At 54.9% G+C, this 19,921-nt stretch overlaps 1 protein-coding gene across 1 annotated transcript in view; it reads left to right on the top strand.

Annotated features, from left to right (window-relative positions):
* The window catches only part of CCDC73 (coiled-coil domain containing 73), a 627,966-nt gene that overhangs the window by 184,539 nt on the left and 423,506 nt on the right, over window positions 1–19,921 (top strand). Inside the window, exon 3 of the mRNA XM_075325586.1 lies at window positions 17,461–17,540. Within this exon, the coding sequence (XP_075181701.1) occupies window positions 17,461–17,540 (80 nt within the window). The remainder of the gene's footprint in view (window positions 1–17,460; window positions 17,541–19,921) is intronic.

Here is a 19,921-nt window from a genome sequence, read left to right as displayed (position 1 = left end):
TATCTGCGTCTCATCGTCATCAGTATGTTCCTCATTGTTTCTATCAACAGGTGTTACAGTTTGTGAATAAGGGTCAACATTATGCTCAGAAACTTGGTCATCACGGCCTGAATCTGAGTCACAAAGGTTCTGGGCATCACTGCAGACCATTTCCTGGTCTGTACTCACTGTAGCTTGGGAGCATACCTCTGATTCCCAGGCTATAGTGTGACTGAACAGCTCGGCAGACTCAGCCATCTCTGTTCCACCATACTGTGCAGGGCGGATGGAGACTTGAGAGCTGGGAGAAAGCAAGTGTGATTGGGATGACAACTCAGAGGACTGGTTTTTTTTTTGGATGCGGTAGTTGAGGTGGAGGAGAGGGCACTTGTTGGAGCACTTGAGATCCATTCAAGCATGTGCTTTTTTTGTGCATCATCTACCTTTGTTACAGTTGTTCGGGTCCGTAAAAAAGGGAGCACATCGGATTGTCCACAGAAAAGAGTAGACATCTTACTTTTGCTGGAAGCCTATTTTCAGCAGATGTTAATGTAGCTTTGCCACCTTCCCCACGGACAAAAACTTTTTTTTCCTTTTCCAACACGCCTGTTCCCCTTTCCACCAGCAGCTGTCATTTTGCCACTCATTTTGATAGCGACAAGATTGGCCACTTAAAATGTGGTAGTAAAAATTGAAAGGTGGTGTAGATTGCAGAGGTGGTCTAGCTTTATTGACAGCAGAAGAAACAACACTGACTATCCCTGACAATGCAACTATGGCCCTTAAACTGGCAACACAGTTTGCTATTATAATAGATTAGTAAAAATGAGCTTGAGGGTGCAATGCAGAGGTGCAGGAAATTGCTTGGCACCAGTGAGACACTAATGGAGTCCAACAGCCACTTTTTGGATGCCACTAACTGGCAGCACTCTTTTAAAATAAAATGGCTTTGCAAAAATGTGCAGGAGGGGAGAATGCAGAGGTGGTGGGACTTGCTTGGCACAAGTGGCACAATAATGGAGGACAGCAGCCACTCTTTGGATGGCACTAACTGGCAGCACTCTTTTAAATTAAAATGGCTTTGCAAAAATGTGCAGGAGGGGAGAATGCAGAGGTGGTGGGACTTGTTTGACGCAAGTGGCACAATAATGGAGGATAGCAGCCACTCTTTGGATGGCAGTAACTGGCAGCACACTGCACTTAAAATGGCTTTGCAAAAAAGGGCAGGAGGGTACAGTGGCTGGGTTGTGAGTCAGTGTAGAGGAAAGGAAGCCTCACTTTCTATCCCTTCTAATGGTGAAATGCAGCAAGGAATTCCCTGAGCTTAGCTACACAGACGCTATTATCTGAAGCTGTAAAAAGCATTTCCACGGACCTGACTGTCACCTATGGCTCTGAGCCTGCTGTAATTAGCCATTAAAAGGGCTGAAATAAACATCTGTCCCTAATCTGTAGAACGCTGTGTGTATAGCGTACACAGCAGGACCGGCGACATGAGATACGTGAGCGGTGACTGACACCCAGACGCAGAAGGCAGATAATGGCGTCCTGGGGGAAAATGTACATTTTTATAATGCAAGGACATGTGACATGGACAGCCTATGACACATGCCCTTGCTTCTCTGGCAAAAAGTACACTTAGCCGTGTGTGTGTCTGGGATTGGCTGACATGCTGGCCCGCCCCACTAAATGTGCGCTTAGGGAAGGAAGAAAAACAAATGGTGATCGCCATTATCCCAGCAGTAGTGATCTGAACGCGCAGCCCCCGCACACTATACGCTGAAATTTGATAATAGTGTGAGTCACAGAGTGACTGACACTATTACAGTGAAAAGCCAGCTAGTAATTAGCTAGGCTTTTTGCTGATAGGACCGTTCTCGAACGTAACTCGAGCTAACGAACTTTTAGCAAAAAGCTCGAGTTCTAGTTCGAGAACACCCCCCCTCGAACCGCGAACTGGAGAACCACGAACCACAAACCGCGCTCAACTCTAATTGTTTCCATATATCACACACATGTTGCTCCATTATTATTCCATCTTTCTTTTTCTTCATCTAAGGACTTGCTGTTATGACTAACCCAACAGCTCGAAGTCCACAGGTGAATTCTGCTGCATACTGCAGTCAGTGTTATTTTTCATTGTACCTTCTGTTCATTGGCACAAGAGCACACTCAGGCAAGGAGCTATGCTGTGGTTGTTTGGAAAGCCTGCTTCCTCCTTCATTCACAAGCTCGCTGTGATGAACAGAGGGTAGCATACTGGTCCCTGCTGCACTCACTGGGCCTAACTAAAGTGAGTAACATTTGTTTCTCTGATCGCCCCTGTTCTAACCACTCACGCTACTATCTGGACATTGGTGGAGCTTTAATACACACATGTACAGTGCACTTGACCTTGGGGATCCCCACAAATTGGATTTTTTACAACATAAGAAGCTCTTCATACAACGTTCACTATCAGTAACTGGATGCTGCTGATATTTTCCCTTGCTACATAGACAGTCCTGTTGTCCTTTGGCATATCCTGACAGATACACACCAAGATCCTATCGGCTCTACATTGTGGATTCACTATCTAAGCATACATAGTTTTTTCATTACAGTAATATAGCTTGTTTGACAAGTGGAGTTTTTTGTGCCAGTGTTATCCACCCAGTAGATATACATTGTGTTTACAGATATATAGTTTAGCTTTCTAGTTTACCTTGTCTGCTTTATTACTATTAATAAGGCAGGGCTTGCTTATTGTATTTTATTGGTTTCATTTTTCATGGGCCATGACACAGAGGCTATTGGTTTCCCTGTAGCTAAACGCTTATACCATCCTTTTTCCAATCAGTGGGTGCTAGTGTTTAATATTTCGTTCATGATTGAAAACATAACTTAATCATCTTCATGTCATTTAAATAAATATATAAGAAAAGTTTTCTTTTTCCTTTTATGATGGTGTCATGTGATTGTTTGTCTTAGATGAGAAAAAGGAGGGGCTGTCTTTGTATAATGTTAGATTTCCTCTTTGACTGTCACCACTAGAGATGAGCAAACTGGCCGAGGATTGGTTCTGTTTGGATTCGCCAAGCTCGCCTTTCTTCACCAAATGCTTTGCCAAATGGTTTGAATTCAATGGGAAGGAAAAGCAAAGGCATAGACAACACCTATACTGGGGCCCAAAAGCTACAAAAAAACAGCTCAAACTATTTTACAGGGAGCCACAGTGTTGTGGCACAGCAATTAACTTCCGAGACTATTAAAATAAGAAATATTGAATGAGTGACAGGAGTATGCCTGTTGCCCTGAGAACCATGCCATTACAGACAAGATACAAGTTGGAGACCCATCTTAGAGTCAGACAGCAGGATCATGGCATCAATTGCCCCACGGTACACATATTGTTTTAACGCTGCAGTCTGGCCCAGCATTTACAGCTTTCAAATCAAGAGCTGGATGAGTGTACAAGTAGGCCTCTTGGTCTGAGAACTGTGCCACTACAGACAAGATCAGAAACTAGGGAGAAGAGAGCACAATAGGGTCTTACCAGATTAAAAAATAGTTGTGTATACAGAATAACACTCACCTGGTGTGGTTGTGCAAAGTCACAACACATATGAAGGTATCAAAGATAATGTTATTGTTGATTTTCTTGGTCCGGAAGCAGGGGACTGGATCTCTGAAACGTGTAGACCTGACCTATGGAATAAAGGAATTATTATTAATCAACATTTCTCCTTATTGGCGGTAGTGTGGCATTAATCCCGCTTCCTCACTCCAGCATCGAACACTACAGACAAGATAGAACTTGGAGACCAATCTTGGAGTCTCCGCCTTTCCAAAAATTAGAGGTAGACAGCAGGACAGTGGCATCAATTGCTCCACAGTCCCGATAGTGTCTTAGTGCTGCAGTTAGGTATGGGCCATGTACAACACAGGATCTGGCCCAGCATTTACTGCTTTCAAATGAAGAGGTGGATGCGTGACAGGAGTAGGCATGTTGCTTTGTGAACCCTGCAATGACAGACAAGATACAACTTGGATACCCAACTTGGCATCTCCATATTTCCAAAAATTAGAGGCAGAAAGCAATACAGTGGCATCAATTAGCCCACAGTAACCATACTGTCTTTTCACAGCAAGCTGGCATTCGCCATGCACCACACAGAGTGTGGCCCAGCATTTACATTTTTCAAATCAGGAGGTAGGTGGATGAGTGACAGCTGATATGCATCTTGCTCTGAGACTCCTGGAACTATCTATAGACAAGACACAACTTGGAGACCCAACTAGGAGTTTCCATATTTCCAAAAAATCGTGGCACATCCCAGGACAGTTTCATCAATTGCCCCAGAGTACCCATAGTGTCTGTTCACAGCAGTCCGGCATGGGCCATACACGACACATGGTGTGGCCCAGCATTTACATTTTTTAAATCAAAAGGTAGTTGGATGAGTCACAGGTGTAGGAATCTTGCTTTGAGACCCCTGCCACTACAGGCAACACACAAGGAGACTCCATTTTAAAAAAAAATAGACTTGTCGTGATTCAAGAGGAAGCAAAAGGAGAAGGAGCTTCATTCATTAGAAAAAGCCAAGGTGGAAAAATAACAATGGTGGACACACCACTTGATTGTTGTACCACCAAGGCACTTGTTAGTAACACCAGCAGCAGCAGCAGTAGCAACAGGAGCCACAGAAGCCACGACAATGGTGTAATATCCTGCAATAACGCAATATAATTGCAGCACACTGAAAAGTACAACATTGCCTAGTCTGCACAGTGTTCAACTAGGGAAGAAAAGTCATTGGAGATCTATTATTTGTTCATCTTGGTGACAGTTAGGCAATCTACACTTTCAGGGGACAGCAAAATCGCTTATCCATCAGAACACCACCAGCAGCGCTGAAGACACATTCTGAGAGAACACTGGCTGCTGGGCATGACAAAACCTCCAAGGCGTGACTGGTGAGCTCAGGCCACTCTTCCATTTTCGAAGCCCAAAATGCAAAAGGGTGTAACCCACCCCTGATGTCATCAATATTGAACTTGAGATACTCCTGCACCATCTTCAATTTTCAAGTGTATGATTGTTTCTTTCTTTTATGGCCTTAATGATTTTATTAATGAGATTATCAGTCTTTCAAAATAATTTCTATGGGCTCTATTAGGAGCAACACTGTGGTACTACGTCCAAATATAACCTGTAACCTCACCTATATCTGTTATATTATTATTATTATTTATTATTATTACTAGAAGGTGGCCCGATTCTACGCATCGGGTATTCTAGAATTTACGTATTGTGTAGTTAATGTATGATTTTTGTTATATATATATATATATAGATGTTGTTGTGTGTAGTTACCAAGTGTTTGTGTAGGGCGCTGTACATGTTCTGGGTGTTGTCTGGGTGTGGCGGGGGGTGAGAGCGGTGTTGTTTGTGTGTTGCGTTGTGTGTGTTGCGTTGTTTGTGGATCACTGTGTGTCTGTAACGTTGTGTGTGTGTGTTGCGCGGTTTGTGTGGGTGTGGGGTGTGTGTGTGTGTTTTGGTGGGAGGTATGTTTTGTGCAATGTGTGTGTTGTGCGGCATGTGCGTATATTTGTGTGTGCCGCGGTGTTTGTGTGTTGGGTGTTGTGTGTGTGCGGCGTTGTCTGTGTGTGTGGGTGTCTGTGTAGGGCGGTGTTTGTGGTTCCCAGTGTGTGTGTGGTGTGTTGTGCAGTGCGTGTGTGGCGGTGTGTGTGTGTGTTTTGGGGGGAGGTGTGCACCCCCCATCGTGCTCCATCCCCCATGCTGCGTACCCCCCATCGTGCTCCATCCCCCATGCTGCGCACCCCCCATGATGCTCCATCACCCATGCTGTGCACCCCCCATCGTGCTCCATCCCCCATGCTGCGCACCCCCATCGTGCTCTATCCCCATGCTGCGCACCCACCATCGTGATCCATCCCCCATGCTGCGCACCCCCCATCGTGCTCCATCCGCCATGCTGCGCACTCCCCATTGTGCTCCATCCCCCATGCTGCACACTCCCCATTGTGCTCCATCCCTCATGCTGCGCATTCCCCATCGTGCTCCATCCCTCATGCTGCGCATTCCCCATCGTGCTCCATCACCCATGCTGCGCACTCCCAAATGTGCTCCATCCCCATGCTGCGCACTCCCCATTGTGCTCCATCCCCCATGCTGCGCACTACCCATCGTGCTCCATCCCCAGCTGCGCACTCCCAAATGTGCTCCATCCCCCATGCTGCGCACTCCCAAACGTGCTCCATCCCCCATGCTGCGCACTCCCCATCGTGCTCCATCCCCCATGCTGCGCACTCCCCATCGTGCTCCATCCCCCATGCTGCGCACTCCCCATCGTGCTCCATCCCCCATGCCGCGCATTTCCCATCGTGCTCCATCCCCTATGCTGTGCACTCCCCATCATGCTTCATCCGCCATACTGCGCACTCTCCATTGTGCTCCATCCCCCATGCTGCACACTCCCCATTGTGCTCCATCCTCCATGCTGCGCACTCCCCATCGTGCTCCATCCCTCATGCTGCGCATTCCCCATCGTGCTCCATCCCCCATGCTGCGCACTCCCCATCGTACTCCATCCCCCATGCTGCGCACCCCCCATCATGCTCCATTCCTCATGCTGCGCACCCCCCATCGTGCTCCATCCCCCATGCTGTGCACCCCCCATCGTGCTCCATCCCCCATGCTGTGCACCCCCCATCGTGCTCCATCCCCCATGCTGCGCACCCCCCATCATGCTCCATCCCCCATGCTGCGCACTCCCCATCGTGCTCCAGCCCCCATGCTGCGCACTCCCCATCGTGCTCCAGCCCCCATGCTGCGCACTCCCCATCGTGCTCCATCCCCCATGCTGCGCATTTCCCATCGTGCTCCATCCCCTATGCTGTGCACTCCCCATCATGCTTCATCCGCCATACTGCGCACTCCCCATTGTGCTCCATCCCCCATGCTGCACACTCCCCATTGTGCTCCATCCTCCATGCTGCGCACTCCCTATCGTGCTCCATCCCCCATGCTGTGCACCCCACATCGTGCTCCATCCCCCATGCTGTGCACCCCCATCGTGCTCCATCCCCCATGCTGCGCACCCCCCATCGTGCTCCATCCCCCATGCTGCGCACTCCCCATCGTGCTCCATCCCCCATGTTGCGCACCCTTCATCGTGCTCCATCCCCCATGCTGTGCACCCCCATCGTGCTCCATCCCCCATGCTGCGCACCCCCCATCGTGCTCCATCCCCCATGCTGCGCACCCCCCATCGTGCTCCATCCCCCATGCTGTGCACCCCCCATCGTGCTCCATCCCCCATGCTGCACACCCCCCATCGTGCTCTATCCCCCATGCTGCGCACCCACCATCGTGATCCATCCCCCATGCTGCGCACTCCCCATCGTGCTCCATCCCCCATGCTGCGCATTTCCCATTGTGCTCCATCCCCCATGCTGCACACTCCCCATTGTGCTCCATCCTCCATGCTGCGCACTCCCCATCGTGCTCCATCCCTCATGCTGCGCATTCCCCATCGTGCTCCATCCCCCATGCTGCGCACTCCCCATCGTACTCCATCCCCCATGCTGCGCACCCCCCATCGTGCTCCATTCCTCATGCTGCGCACCCCCCATCGTGCTCCATCCCCCATGCTGCGCACTCCCCATCGTACTCCATCCCCCATGCTGCGCACCCCCCATCGTGCTCCATTCCTCATGCTGCGCACCCCCCATCGTGCTCCATCCCCCATGCTGCGCACTCCCCATCATGCTCCATCCCCCATGCTGTGCACCCCCCATCGTGATCCATCCCCCATGCTGTGCACCCCCCATCGTGCTCCATCCCCCATGCTGCGCACCCCCCATCATGCTCCATCCCCCATGCTGCGCACTCCCCATCGTGCTCCATCCCCCATGCTGCGCACCCCCCATCGTGATCCATCCCCCATGCTGCGCACTCCCCATCGTGCTCCATCCCCCATGCTGCGCACTCCCCATCGTGCTCCATCCCCCATGCTGTGCACTCCCCATCGTGCTCCATCCCCCATGCTGTGCACCCCCCATTGTGCTCCATCCCCCATGCTGGCCACCCCCCATCGTGCTCCATACCCCATGCTGCGCACTCCCCATCGTGCTCCATCCCCCATGCTGCGCACCCCCCATCGTGCTCCATCCCCCATGCTGCGCACTTCCCATCGTGCTCCATCCCCCATGCTGCGCACTCCCCATCGTGCTCCATCCCCCATGCTGCGCACTCCCTATCGTGCTCCATCCCCCATGCTGTGCACCCCACATCGTGCTCCATCCCCCATGCTGTGCACCCCCATCGTGCTCCATCCCCCATGCTGCGCACCCCCCATCGTGCTCCATCCCCCATGCTGCGCACTCCCCATCGTGCTCCATCCCCCATGTTGCGCACCCTTCATCGTGCTCCATCCCCCATGCTGCGCACTCCCCATCGTGCTCCATCCCCCATGCTGCGCACCTCCCATCGTGCTCCATCCCCCATGCTGCGCACCCCCCATCGTGCTCCATCCCCCATGCTGCGCACCCCCCATCGTGCTCCATCCCCCATGCTGTGCACCCCCCATCGTGCTCCATCCCCCATGCTGCACACCCCCCATCATGCTCTATCCCCCATGCTGCGCACCCACCATCGTGATCCATCCCCCATGCTGCGCACCCCCCATCGTCTCCATCCGCCATGCTGCGCACTTCCCATTGTGCTCCATCCCCCATGCTGCACACTCCCCATTGTGCTCCATTCTCCATGCTGCACACTCCCCATCGTGCTCCATCCCTCATGCTGCGCATTCCCCATCGTGCTCCATCCCCCATGCTGCGCACTCCCCAATGTGCTCCATCCCCCATGCTGCGCACTCCCAAACGTGCTCCATCCCCCATGCTGCGCACTCCCCATCGTGCTCCATCCCCCATGCTGCGCACTCCCCATCGTGCTCCATCCCCCATGCTGCGCACTCCCCATCGTGCTCCATACCCCATGCTGCGCATTTCCCATCGTGCTCCATCCCCTATGCTGTGCACTCCCCATCATGCTTCATCCGCCATACTGCGCACTCCCCATTGTGCTCTATCCCCCATGCTGCACACTCCCCATTGTGCTCCATCCTCCATGCTGCGCACTCCCCATCATGCTCCATCCCTCATGCTGCGCATTCCCCATCGTGCTCCATCCCTCATGCTGCGCACTCCCCATCGTACTCCATCCCCCATGCTGCGCACCCCCCATCGTGCTCCATTCCTCATGCTGCACACCCCCCATCGTGCTCCATCCCCCATGCTGTGCACCCCCCATCGTGCTCCATCCCCCATGCTGTGCACCCCCCATCGTGCTCCATCCCCCATGCTGCGCACCCCCCATCATGCTCCATCCCCCATGCTGCGCACTCCCCATCGTGCTCCATCCCCCATGCTGCGCACTCCCCATCGTGCTCCAGCCCCCATGCTGCGCACTCCCCATCGTGCTCCATCCCCCATGCTGCGCATTTCCCATCGTGCTCCATCCCCTATGCTGTGCACTCCCCATCATGCTTCATCCGCCATACTGCGCACTCCCCATTGTGCTCCATCCCCCATGCTGCACACTCCCCATTGTGCTCCATCCTCCATGCTGCGCACTCCCTATCGTGCTCCATCCCCCATGCTGTGCACCCCACATCGTGCTCCATCCCCCATGCTGTGCACCCCCATCGTGCTCCATCCCCCATGCTGCGCACCCCCCATCGTGCTCCATCCCCCATGCTGCGCACTCCCCATCGTGCTCCATCCCCCATGTTGCGCACCCTTCATCGTGCTCCATCCCCCATGCTGCGCACTCCCCATCGTGCTCCATCCCCCATGCTGCGCACCCCCCATCGTGCTCCATCCCCCATGCTGCGCACCCCCCATCGTGCTCCATCCCCCATGCTGCACACCCCCCATCGTGCTCTATCCCCCATGCTGCACACCCCCCATCGTGCTCTATCCCCCATGCTGCGCACCCACCATCGTGATCCATCCCCCATGCTGCGCACTCCCCATCGTGCTCCATCCCCCATGCTGCGCATTTCCCATCGTGCTCCATCCCCTATGCTGTGCACTCCCCATCATGCTTCATCCGCCATACTGCGCACTCCCCATTGTGCTCCATCCCCCATGCTGCACACTCCCCATTTTGCTCCATCCTCCATGCTGCGCACTCCCCATCGTGCTCCATCCCTCATGCTGCGCATTCCCCATCGTGCTCCATCCCCCATGCTGCGCACTCCCCATTGTACTCCATCCCCCATGCTGCGCACCCCCCATCGTGCTCCATTCCTCATGCTGCGCACCCCCCATCGTGCTCCATCCCCCATGCTGCGCACTCCCCATCATGCTCCATCCCCCATGCTGTGCACCCCCCATCGTGCTACATCCCCCATGCTGTGCACCCCCCATCGTGCTCCATCCCCCATGCTGCGCACCCCCCATCATGCTCCATCCCCCATGCTGCGCACTCCTCATCGTGCTCCATCCCCCATGTTGCGCACTCCCCATCGTGCTCCATCCCCCATGCTGCGCACCCCCCATCGTGCTCCATCCCCCATGCTGCACACCCCCCATCGTGCTCCATCCCCCATGCTGTGCACCCCCCATCGTGCTCCATCCCCCATGCTGCACACCCCCCATCATGCTCTATCCCCCATGCTGCGCACCCACCATCGTGATCCATCCCCCATGCTGTGCACCCCCCATCGTCTCCATCCGCCATGCTGCGCACTTCCCATTGTGCTCCATCCCCCATGCTGCACACTCCCCATTGTGCTCCATTCTCCATGCTGCACACTCCCCATCGTGCTCCATCCCTCATGCTGCGCATTACCCATCGTGCTCCATCCCTCATGCTGCGCATTCCCCATCGTGCTCCATCACCCATGCTGCGCACTCCCAAATGTGCTCCATCCCTATGCTGCGCACTCCCCATTGTGCTCCATCCCCCATGCTGCGCACTCCCCATCGTGCTCCATCACCCAGCTGCGCACTCCCAAACGTGCTCCAACCCCCATGCTGTGCACTCCCAAACGTGCTCCATCACCCATGCTGCGCACCCCCCATCGTGCTCCATCCCCCATGCTGCGCACTCCCCATCATGCTCCATCCCCCATGCTGCGCACCCCCCATCGTGCTCCATCCCCCATGCTGCGCACCCCCATCGTCTCCATCCGCCATGCTGCGCACTTCCCATTGTGCTCCATCCCCCATGCTGCACACTCCCCATTGTGCTCCATTCTCCATGCTGCACACTCCCCATCGTGCTCCATCCCTCATGCTGCGCATTCCCCATCGTGCTCCATCCCCCATGCTGCGCACTCCCCAATGTGCTCCATCCCCCATGCTGCGCACTCCCAAACGTGCTCCATCCCCCATGCTGCGCACTCCCCATCGTGCTCCATCCCCCATGCTGCGCACTCCCCATCGTGCTCCATCCCCCATGCTGCGCACTCCCCATCGTGCTCCATACCCCATGCTGCGCATTTCCCATCGTGCTCCATCCCCTATGCTGTGCACTCCCCATCATGCTTCATCCGCCATACTGCGCACTCCCCATTGTGCTCTATCCCCCATGCTGCACACTCCCCATTGTGCTCCATCCTCCATGCTGCGCACTCCCCATCATGCTCCATCCCTCATGCTGCGCATTCCCCATCGTGCTCCATCCCTCATGCTGCGCACTCCCCATCGTACTCCATCCCCCATGCTGCGCACCCCCCATCGTGCTCCATTCCTCATGCTGCACACCCCCCATCGTGCTCCATCCCCCATGCTGTGCACCCCCCATCGTGCTCCATCCCCCATGCTGCGCACCCCCCATCATGCTCCATCCCCCATGCTGCGCACTCCCCATCGTGCTCCATCCCCCATGCTGCGCACTCCCCATCGTGCTCCAGCCCCCATGCTGCGCACTCCCCATCGTGCTCCATCCCCCATGCTGCGCATTTCCCATCGTGCTCCATCCCCTATGCTGTGCACTCCCCATCATGCTTCATCCGCCATACTGCGCACTCCCCATTGTGCTCCATCCCCCATGCTGCACACTCCCCATTGTGCTCCATCCTCCATGCTGCGCACTCCCTATCGTGCTCCATCCCCCATGCTGTGCACCCCACATCGTGCTCCATCCCCCATGCTGTGCACCCCCATCGTGCTCCATCCCCCATGCTGCGCACCCCCCATCGTGCTCCATCCCCCATGCTGCGCACTCCCCATCGTGCTCCATCCCCCATGTTGCGCACCCTTCATCGTGCTCCATCCCCCATGCTGCGCACTCCCCATCGTGCTCCATCCCCCATGCTGCGCACCCCCCATCGTGCTCCATCCCCCATGCTGCGCACCCCCCATCGTGCTCCATCCCCCATGCTGCGCACCCCCCATCGTGCTCCATCCCCCATGCTGCACACCCCCCATCGTGCTCCATCCCCCATGCTGCGCACCCACCATCGTGATCCATCCCCCATGCTGCGCACTCCCCATCGTGCTCCATCCCCCATGCTGCGCATTTCCCATCGTGCTCCATCCCCTATGCTGTGCACTCCCCATCATGCTTCATCCGCCATACTGCGCACTCCCCATTGTGCTCCATCCCCCATGCTGCACACTCCCCATTTTGCTCCATCCTCCATGCTGCGCACTCCCCATCGTGCTCCATCCCTCATGCTGCGCATTCCCCATCGTGCTCCATCCCCCATGCTGCGCACTCCCCATTGTACTCCATCCCCCATGCTGCGCACCCCCCATCGTGCTCCATTCCTCATGCTGCGCACCCCCCATCGTGCTCCATCCCCCATGCTGCGCACTCCCCATCATGCTCCATCCCCCATGCTGTGCACCCCCCATAGTGCTACATCCCCCATGCTGTGCACCCCCCATCGTGCTCCATCCCCCATGCTGCGCACCCCCCATCATGCTCCATCCCCCATGCTGCGCACTCCCCATCGTGCTCCATCCCCCATGTTGCGCACTCCCCATCGTGCTCCATCCCCCATGCTGCGCACCCCCCATCGTGCTCCATCCCCCATGCTGCACACCCCCCATCGTGCTCCATCCCCCATGTTTTGCACCCCCCATCGTGCTCCATCCCCCATGCTGCACACCCCCCATCATGCTCTATCCCCCATGCTGCGCACCCACCATCGTGATCCATCCCCCATGCTGTGCACCCCCCATCGTCTCCATCCGCCATGCTGCGCACTTCCCATTGTGCTCCATCCCCCATGCTGCACACTCCCCATTGTGCTCCATTCTCCATGCTGCACACTCCCCATCGTGCTCCATCCCTCATGCTGCGCATTACCCATCGTGCTCCATCCCTCATGCTGCGCATTCCCCATCGTGCTCCATCACCCATGCTGCGCACTCCCAAATGTGCTCCATCCCTATGCTGCGCACTCCCCATTGTGCTCCATCCCCCATGCTGCGCACTCCCCATCGTGCTCCATCACCCAGCTGCGCACTCCCAAACGTGCTCCAACCCCCATGCTGTGCACTCCCAAACGTGCTCCATCACCCATGCTGCGCACCCCCCATCGTGCTCCATCCCCCATGCTGCGCACTCCCCATCATGCTCCATCCCCCATGCTGCGCACCCCCCATCGTGCTCCATCCCCCATGCTGTGCACCCCCCATCGTGCTCCATCCCCCATGCTGCGCACCCCCCATCGTGCTCCATCCCCCATGCTGCGCACTCCCCATCGTGCTCCATCCCCCATGCTGCGCACCCCCCATCGTGCTCCATCCCCCATGCTGCGCACTCCCCATCATGCTCCATCCCCCATGCTGTGCACCCCCCATCGTGCTCCATCCCCCATGCTGTGCACCCCCCATCGTGCTCCATCCCCCATGCTGCGCACCCCCCATCGTGCTCCATCCCCCATGCTGCGCACTCCCCATCGTGCTCCATCCCCCATGCTGCGCACCCTTCATCGTGCTCTATCCCCCATGCTGCGCACTCCCCATCGTGCTCCATCCCCCATGCTGCGCACCCCCCATCGTGCTCCATCCCCCATGCTGCGCACCCCCCATCGTGCTCCATCCTCCATGCTGCACACCCCCCATCGTGCTCCATCCCCCATGCTGCACACCCCCCATCGTGCTCTATCCCCCATGCTGCGCACTCCCCATCGTGCTCCATCCCCCATGCTGTGCACCCCCCATCGTGCTCCATCCCCCATGCTGCGCACCCCCCATCGTGCTCCATCCCCCATGCTGCGCACTCCCCATCGTGCTCCATCCCCCATGCTGCGCACCCCCCATCGTGATCCATCCCCCATGCTGCGCACTCCCCATCGTGCTCCATCCCCCATGCTGCGCACTCCCCATCGTGCTCCATCCCCCATGCTGTGCACTCCCCATCGTGCTCCATCCCCCATGCTGTGCACCCCCCATTGTGCTCCATCCCCCATGCTGCGCACCCCCCATCGTGCTCCATACCCCATGCTGCGCACTCCCCATCGTGCTCCATCCCCCATGCTGCGCACCCCCCATCGTGCTCCATCCCCCATGCTGCGCACTCCCCATCGGGCTCCATCCCCCATGCTGCGCACTCCCCATCGTGCTCCATCCCCCATGCTGCGCACTCCCTATCGTGCTCCATCCCCCATGCTGTGCACCCCACATCGTGCTCCATCCCCCATGCTGTGCACCCCCATCGTGCTCCATCCCCCATGCTGCGCACCCCCCATCGTGCTCCATCCCCCATGCTGCGCACTCCCCATCGTCCTCCATCCCCCATGTTGCGCACCCTTCATCGTGCTCCATCCCCCATGCTGCGCACTCCCCATCGTGCTCCATCCCCCATGCTGCGCACCCCCCATCGTGCTCCATCCCCCATGCTGCGCACCCCCCATCGTGCTCCATCTCCCATGCTGTGCACCCCCCATCGTGCTCCATCCCCCATGCTGCACACCCCCCATCGTGCTCCATCCCCCATGCTGCACACCCCCCATCGTGCTCTATCCCCCATGCTGCGCACCCACCATCGTGATCCATCCCCCATGCTGCGCACCCCCCATCGTCTCCATCCGCCATGCTGCGCACTTCCCATTGTGCTCCATCCCCCATGCTGCACACTCCCCATTGTGCTCCATTCTCCATGCTGCGCACTCCCCATCGTGCTCCATCCCTCATGCTGCGCATTCCCCATCGTGCTCCATCCCTCATGCTGCGCATTCCCCATCGTGCTCCATCACCCATGCTGCGCACTCCCAAATGTGCTCCATCCCTATGCTGCGCACTCCCCATTGTGCTCCATCCCCCATGCTGCGCACTCCCCATCGTGCTCCATCACCCAGCTGCGCACTCCCAAACGTGCTCCAACCCCCATGCTGTGCACTCCCAAACGTGCTCCATCACCCATGCTGCACACTCCCCATCGTGCTCCATCCCCCATGCTGCGCACTCCCCATCGTGCTCCAGCCCCCATGCTGCGCATTTCCCATCGTGCTCCATCCCCTATGCTGCGCACTCCCCATCGTGCTCCATCCCTCATGCTGCGCACTCCCCATCGTGCTCCATCCCTCATGCTGCGCATTTCCCATCGTGCTCCATCCCTCATGCTGCGCACTCCCAATCGTGCTCCATCCCTCATGCTGCACATTCCCCATCGTGCTCCATCCCCCATGCTGCGCACTCCCCATCGTACTCCATCCCCCATGCTGCACGTTCCCCATCGTGCTCCATCCCCTATGCTGCGCACTCCCCATCGTGCTCCATCCCCCATGCTGCGTACCCCCCATCGTGCTCCATCCCCCATGCTCCGCACCCCCATCGTGCTCCATCCCCCATGCTGCGCACTCCCCATCGTGCTCCATCCCCCATGCTGCGCACTCCCCATCGTGCTTCATCCCCCATGCTGTGCACCCCCCATCGTGCTCCATCCCCCATGCTGTGCACCCCCCATCGTGCTCCATCCCCCATGCTGCGCACCCCCCATCGTGCTCCATCCCCCATGCTGCACAATCCCCATCGTGCTCCATCCCCCATGCTGCGCACCCCCCATCGTGCTCCATCCCCCATGCTGCGCACTCCCCATCGTGCTCCATCCCCCATGCTGCGCACCCCCCATCGTGCTCCATCCCCCATGCTGCGCACTCCCCATCGTGCTCCATCCCCCATGCTGTGCACCCCCCATCGTGCTCCATCTCCCATGCTGTGCACCCCCCATCGTGCTCCACAGTCACACATCAGACAGTATACACGCACACATCTGATCGCATACACTCACACTCCACTTCTGCCTGTGCCCTCCGGTGGGTGGTCCCAGCAGCTGTGCTGCACGCCGTGCTCCTCTGCCTTTTACCGACACTCACACATCCTATCGCATACACGCACACATCCTAACGCATACACGCACACATCTGATCGCATACACGCACACATCTGGTCGCACACTCACACACATCCGATCGCATACACGCACACACACACTGACGATATCGCACATACGCGCTCACACTCACAACATCCGGAGATACCACATGCTTCCGGCCATGTGATCCTCCGGCAGGTCCAGGAAGGTCACTGCACAGTATCGCCGCCTGAGAAGCAAGCGATAGCACGGGAAGTTGTGAGTGTGTGGATTGCGATCTGATGTGTGTGTGAGGTGTGTGTGAGAGTGAGTGTGATCTGATGTGTATGTGTATGTGTGTCTGTTGTTATGTGTGTGCGTGTGTGTGTGTTCCGCCGCTGCAGGACCTTGATGCGCTCACCTGGTGTACGCTGGTAACCATGCAACACAATATTACATGGTTACCAGCGTACCCCGCCCCCCGCTCGCACGGGAGCCCACACCAGCGTACACCGGCAACCCCAGCAATGCGAGGGTATGTGTCGGCTGGGATGGCGGCATACGCTGGTGTGGGCTCCCGGGGGTACAGCACTCACTTGGGAGTCAGGGCTCCGTGTCGTTTCGGGGAATGCGTGCAGGGGGCGGGGCCAGAGCGAGCGTCCAATACGTGAGGGGCGCGGGGCTTTGCCGAGTTGCTAATGCGTGCAGGGGGCCGGGGCGAGAGGCCAATCCGTGTGGGGGGGCGGAGCCGAGGTGAGGCGAACGGCCAATCCGTGTGGGGGGGGGCGGAGCCAAGGCGCGGCGAGCGGCCAATCCGCTGTTTGTCACCGTAAGGACACAATTTTGGAGCAAGACAGACAGACAGACATACAGACAGAATAAGGCAATTATTTATATAGATAGCGCCATCAATTCCATGTCGCTTTACATGTGAAAGGGGTTTACATAGTAGGGACAAGTACAATATTATAAACAATACAAGACACAGACAGGTACAGGATAGAGGTCCCTGCCCGCGAAGGCTCACAGTCTACATACAATTAATAATTTTATAGATAAGCACTTTATGACAAGGAAGCCTACGAAGAAAATTTTAAGATGAAAACGGGACCATAATTTATTTGACTTATGTTTTCTACTTATTCTTTTTCTTTCAGCCAAGGCAGCAATTCAAACCAATAAAAAGCTGGACACTGAAATTAGCCAAAAAAATAACGAGTTGGAACAACTAAAAGAGGTAAAAAGTCATTAAAAAAATGATTGGGCTAAGTCACTTAATTAAATTGCTGAGCTTTTTAAACTCTTTTATTGAAAAAAAAAAACCAGTTTCAAGGTGACTTGTTTTTTTGGCTCTTGTTAATATTAAACTAGCATGGAAATTTTTCAACTCATATACAGTGCAAACGACTTTTGTAAGGAGCAGCGTAAATACATATAAATTATATGTATCTTGGTAGATTAAAGTAATATTAATATGCTATTTCTTGTTGACTGCTTGGCTAATTTTTCATTCTAGTTCAAAAGAAAGTTATCACCAACTGACGATATTTCTGCTCACTCCAGTGCAACAGGCGGGAAGAATCCGCCAGGGACTCATCTGTTTGACTAATCTGCTGTGCGGCTCGGTGCATTTTATTTTTTATCTGAAATGCCGCAGTTTTTCAGAGTCAAAATATACACAATTGAAATCATGTGGCCACTGTTTGACCGTGAATTGGGCAGCATATACCAGCTGCCAGGTTCCCTTTAAAGGGGTTGACAATGTGATCTTTATTTTAACAAATGTGTCGGCGACATGATTTTCTGGCACTTACTAATATATAGGTATTAGAGTTTGTCCTGCCCTTGTTAGGGTTCCCTACCTCACAGACAGCACATAATTACTGTACACAAAATGGATTCTGCAACATGTCCAAGTTTTCTCCCTGGTGCAGTGAGGAGGAAACATGAAAAAAAGAGGAAAGATACTGCACATAGAGTCAGGGGCACACCAGTTGAATTTCAATGTCAAAAAACACCTTTATTAAGTACAAAGTGAATCATGTTAAAAACATTTAAAAAAGACATAAAGGACATAAATAGAGTTGAGCGCGGTTCGTGGTTCGTGGTTCTCCAGTTCTAGGCTCGAGTGATTTTGGGGCATGTTCTAGATCGAACTAGAACTCGAGCTTTTTGCAAAAGCTCGATAGTTCTAGAAACGTTCGAGAACGGTTCTAGCAGCAAAAAAACAGCTAAATCCTAGCTTGGTTTCTGCTGTAATAGTGTAAGTCACTCTGTGACTCACACTATTATGACATTTCAGTGTATAGTGTGCGTGAACAGCGCCTTCAGATCACTGCTGTTTGTATAATGGCGATCGCCATTTTTTTTTTTTTTTTTCTTGTCTTCCTTCCCTAAGCGCGCGCGTCTTGTGGGGCGGGCCAGCATGTCAGCCAATCCTAGACATACACACAGCTAAGTGGACTTTGAGCCAGAGAAGCAACGGCATGTGTGATAGGATGTCCATGTCACATGTCCCTGCATTATAAAACCGGACATTTTCTTCCAGGACGCCATTATCTGCCTTCTGCGTCTTTGGTGTCAGACATCACTGTCGCAGCTCCGTCCTCCTGAGTCCTATAGCCGATACAGCTGTATGCGCTGCATACACAGCGTTAGACAGCTTAGGGAGAGCACTTTATAGCAGTCCTTTTAAGGGCTCAAACCGGCAGGGTCAGAGAGCCATAGGTGACAGGTCCTGCAAACAGCAACAGCGTCTGTGTAGCCAAGGTCAGGGATTTCCTCCCTGCATTTCACCATTAGGAGGAAATAGAAAGGCAGGCTTCCATTCCTCTACCCAGAGCACCACAATCCTGCCACTGTACCCTCTTGTCCTCTGCACACTCCAACTCATTATAACTAAGCCATTATACTAGCAAACACTCAGTGTACCTAGTGGCATCCTAAACGTGGCTATTGGACTTTGCTATAGTCCCACTAGTGCAAAGACATTTGCAGAGCACGTCTGCCTGCATTGCACACTCCAACTTTTTTAAACTAAGCAATTTTACTAGCAAACACTCAGTGTACCTAGTGGCATCCTATACGTGGCTATTGGACTTTGCTAAAGTCCCACTAGTGCCAAGACATTTGCAGAGCGCATCTGCCTGCGTTGCACACTCCAACTCATAACTAAGGCATTATACTAGCAAACACTCAGTGTACGTAGTGGCATTCTATACGTGGCTATTGGACTTTGCTATAGTCCCACTAGTGCCAAGACATTTGCAGAGCGCATCTGCCTGCGTTGCACACTCCAACTCATAACTAAGCCATTATACTAGCAAACACTCAGTGTACCTAGTGGCATCCTAAACGTGGCTATTGGACTTTGCTAAAGTCCCACTAGTGCCAAGACATTTGCAGAGCGCATCTGCCTGCGTTGCACACTCCAACTCATAACTAAGGCATTATACTAGCAAACACTCAGTGTACGTAGTGGCATTCTATACGTGGCTATTGGACTTTGCTATAGTCCCACTAGTGCCAAGACATTTGCAGAGCGCATCTGCCTGCGTTGCACACTCCAACTCATAACTAAGCCATTATACTAGCAAACACTCAGTGTACCTAGTGGCA

This window comes from Anomaloglossus baeobatrachus, chromosome 10, assembly GCF_048569485.1.
Source record: "Anomaloglossus baeobatrachus isolate aAnoBae1 chromosome 10, aAnoBae1.hap1, whole genome shotgun sequence".
Classification (NCBI taxonomy): Eukaryota; Metazoa; Chordata; class Amphibia; order Anura; family Aromobatidae; genus Anomaloglossus; species Anomaloglossus baeobatrachus.
Note: the sequence above shows the minus strand (reverse complement) of the source record. Positions and strands in the feature narration are given on the sequence as shown.